The following is a 7140-nucleotide window of genomic DNA, read 5'->3' on the forward strand; positions in this document are numbered from 1 at the left end:
GTGAAAGATCAGAGCCAAAATAGGGTTGCAAATAATTTTATTGAAGTAAAATCAACATCAATCATTTTATATTAAAATATTTGTAACCCCATTTTGTTTCTGATCTTTTACACATTGTAATAAGAGAAAGAAATAGAATCCATAGTTTCTTTAGATTTGAATTCATCTAATAAGTGAAGTTTTTCGAATCGTTTTCTAAGAATTTTAGATTATACGCATTTATTAACATACCACAATTGTAGTTTTCAGTTTTACACGGCTGGCGTATATCAATTCGATATTGTTTTGTCGTAGTTCAAAGAATTTCGTAGTTTCTTGCTAAAGATACTATAAGTGATGCTACAATTTCAAAATTCCATGGACCATGACATTGAACCCGGAAAACAATATCGATACAATATTATAGATTCTCCATTTCCAAGGAGTTTAGAATTCTTTGGGCTCTCTTTAGTTAAAGAATTGTTGAATTGTCCCCTTTTTAACCTTTTGTAATACCTTCAAAAGCCAATGTGAGCAATTTTCATTCATCATTTCTCAAAAAAGTATTTAATTTTTATTTTGTATTTGCAATTTAAAGGCAAGTATTTCAAATAAATCATATTTCTGTACGTATGACATAATTTATTGCAAAATATGTAGAATAAGGTATTGAAATGACTCAGTTTTAGTAAAAAAAATTTATTGCTGAGTTCGCCTTCTGAATCTGACCCAGCTTTCGGTAAGTATTAGAGTTTTGAAAGTTGTTGAACTAACCTGAATTGGTAACTATGATAAGTGTGGTGGTCCAGCATGCCATGATATATGCCTCCACCGAAAATTGAATTTTCATCCTGACGCATTTGCCATGAGGTCGAAACGGGACAATAATTGCCACATCGACCTTTTTATTTCGACCGTTCCCTCTTTTTTGTGAGCTTGTCAACAATAACGTTTAACTAAGCTTCTCGTTTCAATCCCCGTGAGTTTCATCGTTCCATAAACCATTACGCCAAACTGCAAAAAAAAGAAGATTAAGCATCAATTTCACGATCATATTTTCATTTCGGTTATTCACTTGTTATCAGCGTGCACACGCTCCCGACCTTTTCCATTTTTAATTAAAATCACTTTGCTAAACTAATTTTGATATTTATACACAATATTACGTTGTTGAAATAATCCAATAATTAACAAAACTATTTTTTTTTTGGAAGGTACTGGCGAATATAGAATAATATGGACCTCATATTGATCCCTGTGGAACTAAGCATTGTAAATATAGCATTGTCATCATCAAATAATTCAAATTCGAGTAAAATAATAGTTGTTTAAATAATTATCACACAGATAATCAGGTGAATCAAACGTAATATCCGAAAATTAATTAGTTTTGCTACTTTGACGTCAATCACACTACAAAAGTTTTCGGTAGGATTAAAAAAATTTAATTTAACTTTTATCAAAAGTAAATATGGGTCGTTATTTAACTTTACGAAGTTTCCAACAGAAAATGTCCCTTTGGTTTGTGTATTTAACGTTTCCGAGTTCGATTAAATTATGTAGAAGTTTCTGTATTCCTAAAATATTAACTGTAACCTATATGTATTTAAAAAGATGCCATCGAAGAAATATGCGATCCATCATTGTTCAAAAAGTTTGACTGCAATTTCAACTGCATCTTTTATTTTCTACATAGAGACCGATTTGCATAAATTATTGACCAAGTTTGCGTTGCCGGTAAAAGTTTTTAACCGATTTAACGCGAAAATAACTCCTTGCTATCAATTCTTCAGACAGCTCTCAGTGCTCTTCCTGCATGCAAACGACTTTGAAACATGTAATGTGCTAATTTAGCGGTAGGTAACATTTAGAAGCATGCACTGAAATAAGGTGGAAAATATCGTCGGGATTCGGTGAACTTTCAATTGGTACTTCAAGTCCTACAGTCGCTGATTACGCCCTCGCAATTTACTTGATAATCAATTCTTATTCATAAAAATGATTTAAAAGATAGAAAATAGTGGTAGTGGCTTATTATAAATCTATATTTTAAGAAGAATTAAGTTAAAATCGGTTTGGATTATCTACAACAAAAGAAAAAATGAGAAATGACTGTAGATGAGAAACTATTTGCCGAAAATAGGTCCATTACAAAAGGAACATCTTGAAAATTGCTGTTGCTGCCGTAAGCCTCGGGCTACACCAGGCCTTCCTTTCAAATATTCAAAATTGCGCTTTTCTCCATTACTCTATCGAAACTCAAGAAGCTTGCGTTCCACTGAACAGTCTTTTTTTACTAATTGGATAATTCGTTTCGTTTTCTAAAGAAATCCAAAGATAATTTTTAGATAAATGATAAATTCTGCATCTTTTCTAATTTATAGAGAGTACTACAAACACTTATAGAAATTTTTAACTGTCTGGGGCGACCCTCTATAAGGGTTCATGGACAAATTATTTCGGTAATCTCGTATTTCTCTTCAAGCCCAAGGAGGCAGGTATTTCACCTATCAAATATATCTTTCCAATTTATTACCATATCAGGGAGAAGTTATATCATCGACCTTCAACCACCATATACCAAGGATTCCTTTGAGGGAAGTAATTTATAGCCTCATTTATATATTTTACTCATTCAGAACGAAGAAAAGGATCCAAATTTTTAAAAGGATCCAAATAGGCAAAAAGTAGAATTCTCATTAAAAAATATTATTTTATAAAATTAGGATAACAAAAAAAGAATAAACAATGAAGAAAAGTGCTAAGGACATACCTATGTATGTTCTTTACGTAGTAATCGCTAAGAAACTGTATTTTTTTCTCTAACAGGCATTACAATTTATGAAGGAATTTTATGAGATAACTCCCCATCAGGAAATTGTATGAACAAAACCGATCAAAAGGGTGAAATTAACTGAATGCTCGTAAACGTATCGTAATATCGAACTTGATCCATAAACTTCACTTTTTATAATAACAGAACAACAAATCGATAAAATTTTATTACACGACATACAGTAAAACACAGTTTAACACTGTTGAGCAGTAATTTTTATTACGAAAATCATTTTTGAATTACCACAGGCACATCATGCATAATAATTTTTTGATCAAATAGGTTCTAACAATAATAAAATATATACGGGGAAGCACCGAATGAATATTAACATGAAAAGAACGTTATTATTATTTTATTTATTCACATAATTAATAGTTGCATAATTATCAATAAACATGAGTATGTAATAAAAAATTTATTTGAAAACTTTAACCTTTTTAGGAAGATACATATAGTTTGAGAAACTTTTAATTATACTTATATTTGTCTTTATAAAACTACGAGATACGATTTTAATATTTAATTAGTAAGTAAGTAAGTTTAGTTTAAAGTTGAAGGATTTACTGCTTGATGTGGAATTAATTATTTCGCAGTCAGACACTATTTTCATTATCAAAGGCATCTAAGAACTGTTTAATTAGTTTAAAGTAGTAAAAAGAATAATTTTCTTGAGAACTTATTAGGATTACCAGTTAATAAATAATGCATATTTCCTCTCGATCCCATTACCTAAGCGGGACAGACGCACAAAATTTTTAATCAGACTCTAAATACCAGAAAAAAGTAATTTGCATTGACATTAACCAATAAAAGCCACGATTGTAGAGAAGTACATTGCAAATACGAGAAAATTTTCTAAAAACAAATAACTAGGATCAGTGAGAACATATAATTATCCAGAAACAATTACAAGAAAGGATTTTTACACATTTTGTTCTCTTTCTGGTCCCTAGATGGAAATAGTTACTGAAGATTAAACTTTAGGTAAATGTCTGCACCGGTCAGGCCGATCAAGTTTATTACAGATTTCGGTAGACGATTATATTGCTTAAGATCGTCCGGTATATATATTTAATTAGCATACAAAATATACTGGGGATTTTACAACTATAAATACATGCATTTACCTTTGAAAACTTTTTTATGAAATCGCACGCGTCTAATCACATATCTGAAAGTCTCACAAATATATCAACCCCCTTTAAACGTTTATGTGGTAAAATTCACGCATTCTTTTACGTAAACGGTCATAAAAAAGTCACAGTTTCATTAAAAATCACAAAAAACGAAGTAATTTTTTCATAAGTCATGCTATGTCGAACTTTCACCTTTACTCCACGTATGACAACCAAACACTAGGAATCACTGTCAGTAAATAACGAAAAATAACGGGAGTTTCGTTACCTGACCTGTCGTCAGCGCCTCTGACACCGTTCTGGGCAGGCGTCTTGAGAGCGTCCCGACGACCGTCGCCGTCGCCGCACCGATATGCGCCCTCATACACACACGCACACGTCTACACATGCAAACAGTAGCAAATACCGGTGGATTTACAACAAAACTAACCAACGTCAAGGACGCCAGCTTAAATAGGTACTATCATACTACTTCTCGAATAAGTCGACTATGTAGACGAAATGGATTTTTTTTTAAGAAGATTATTCAAACGTAAAATGCTGATTTCCGTCTAGGAACTTCGTGAAAAGAATAAACCCTTACAATGCGTCTTTAATGAATTCAAAAACTTTTTCCAATCCTAAAAGTTTTTTTAAACTAACCGTATCAACTGTAAAAAAGTTTCAGTAAAAGTAATTATGTACCAAATCGTGTTTCTTTCTAACATTTTATTTCCACTATTTTTTTTATTTTTGACACTATCATCAAATGTTTAATATAATCCATGTTTAATCTCACTCTTTCATTTACACACGTGTGATCCGTGCTGCCGATCGTACGGCACTCTTTTCTAAGAACATTTTGTACTTACGCAAACACTATTTTCGAATTGCTACTAAGCCTATTAGTAGATGTTGTAATAAGAAGTTGTTTACGAAAATTTTACGAAATAAACAATTAATTTTAATTGCCTTTTTGGCGATAATTAAGACTGCCTATCAACCTAATTGGAAAGACCATTTAAGTTAAAAAGAAATTTAAAGTACTTTGATAGACAACGAAAGGCTTGTTTCTGACAAAATCTGCAAAAATTAAGGGAAAGAAAAAGACTAATATCCTTAAAAGCAAACAAGAATCAGTCACTATATAAAATATGGACCTGCTTTTTTCAAAGAGAAATCAACAGGATGCCTTAAAATCCCTGAGGAATTGTATGCTTTACAGAAACTGAAAAAAGTACGCTTGCTTTAAAAGGTTTACTTTTTACTTTTCAAATTAAAGCTAATTAAAAATAACCAGGTCAAATGAGAAGGCAAATTACAATAAAAGAAAGCAATTAATATACAATTTTACTTTGCAAATTAACATAGCTAAGTATTAGACGGTTTGTAGTTCTAATAATCGTCAGTAAATCTAAAAAACTGATCCTTCGTCGCCTAATGGGAATCTTCTATAAAAAGTTTTATCACTCGATGATGACGTGATAAGAATTTTAAATAGCATTGTCCTTTTACCGAAACTGCTGTCTAAAATGTTATCGATTGCTTGTATCAGTAACTGGACGTGTTCCAGGAATAGGTAGTCCTTCTACATTTCATTTCGGTTCCCTTATAAACATATTTTTATTTACCTACTGTTTACACTGATTCCTCATTTTCCCAAAACCAATGACGTAAAAATAATCAATTGAACATCAGAATTCAATATTTTAATAAGTATGTACCTATTTAATAAACATCAAATACAATCCAGAAAAGCTAATATTAAGTATATTTTCCATAGTTTTCTTGTACTTCATATTTAATAACAGAGGACACAATAACTTTTATTGTTAATACACAAAACATAAAGGGTAATATAAATCTTTAATATCTAGATAATAATTTAGTTTTCAATGTGGAGAATTTTGTAGTTGTGTTTTTAAGCTATTGTTAATTATTGTGCTCTTTAATTCAATTACGGGATGGTCTGCCTCTTTGGCTTACATATGACATTCCAAATGCCAGCAATTTATGTTTAATAACACAAAAAAGAACTGTATTCAGTTTTTAGATTAAATAAATAAAAAAAACATAATGACAATATCTTCCGAAAACTCCTACGTAGTAAAATCGGATGATTTTTTTATCAGGAATAACATCGAAATATTAAAGTGTATTTTCCAATATCCTAAAAGTACCTACGGCAACATATTTAAAAGTTAAAGAGGCAGATAATCTATATCGCAACACGACAAAATGTGCATACATGAAGGGAAGCACCTGGATAAGCGAGCGAAATTCTATCTGACGATGAAATCATTTATCTAGCGTCACGACGCTAAATGACGCCAAATATTCAGTGGATGCCTGTACCGAAATTAGACTCATAAGTATCTCCAGAAATGCCTAACACGGTCAATTATCCTACATTATGCATATATTTATGTATAGAGCCAAAGATAACTAAAGTAGCTGTGAAAGCTTTCGGCTTTTCTGATTATTTATTTATTTAAAACAAAATACAAAAAGACGTATAGACCAATATTATATACAAAAAAAATTATGAGTGCTGTCAGTATAGGGCAAAGTAGTATTACGTAAATGAAAGTTAGTATCAGCAATTCCTTAATTTCAATTTTACAAACAATTCCTTTAAATTTTAATCATTGATTACTATACATCTATTAAAAAACCATAATGGCCGACATCAGCGACAATAAGACAACAATTGAAAAAGAATGATGGCCGACAACTGCAACAATTACAAAAGAATGATGGCCGACCACTGCAACAATTAGAAAAGAATGATGGCCGACACTACGTCATAGTGGAGCAACAAAAATGGGCGGGGCCAAGGGGAACAACTAATTTTATTCATATTAATAAAACTTGTAGATTACAACAAATTCAAAAAAGCAAAAAGAATATATTAATTCCTTTAAATTTTAATCATTGATTACTACACATCTATTAAAAAACCATAATGGCCGACATCAGCGACAATAAGACAACAATTGAAAAAGAATGATGGCCGACAACTGCAACAATTACAAAAGAATGATGGCCGACCACTGCAACAATTAGAAAAGAATGATGGCCGACACTACGTCATAATGGAGCAATAAAATGGCCAGGGGCAGGGGGAAAACTAGTTTTATTCATATTAATAAAACATATCGATTAAAACAAATTCAAAAATGCAAAATGAATATATTATTTTTTATT

General features: G+C 31.2%; 2 protein-coding genes across 2 annotated transcripts in view; both read right to left on the reverse strand.

The window, feature by feature from the left end:
- LOC108738657 (acetylcholine receptor subunit alpha-like) overlaps positions 1-4230 on the reverse strand; it is a 26698-nt gene extending 22468 nt beyond the window's left edge. Inside the window, exons 1-2 of the mRNA XM_018472179.1 lie at positions 3946-4230; positions 754-993 (exon numbers count right to left, since the gene is read on the reverse strand). Of these exons, the coding sequence (XP_018327681.1) occupies positions 754-829 (76 nt within the window). The 5' untranslated portion in view covers positions 830-993; positions 3946-4230. The remainder of the gene's footprint in view (positions 1-753; positions 994-3945) is intronic.
- Positions 4130-7140, reverse strand: part of LOC112906671 (dmX-like protein 2) — an 8492-nt gene continuing 5481 nt past the window's right edge. The window contains exons 9-10 of the mRNA XM_025981272.1: positions 4223-4334; positions 4130-4173 (exon numbers count right to left, since the gene is read on the reverse strand). Of these exons, the coding sequence (XP_025837057.1) occupies positions 4130-4173; positions 4223-4334 (156 nt within the window). The remainder of the gene's footprint in view (positions 4174-4222; positions 4335-7140) is intronic.

Source organism: Agrilus planipennis, unplaced genomic scaffold (genome assembly GCF_000699045.2).
Source record: "Agrilus planipennis isolate EAB-ADULT unplaced genomic scaffold, Apla_2.0 scaffold135, whole genome shotgun sequence".
NCBI lineage: Eukaryota > Metazoa > Arthropoda > Insecta > Coleoptera > Buprestidae > Agrilus > Agrilus planipennis.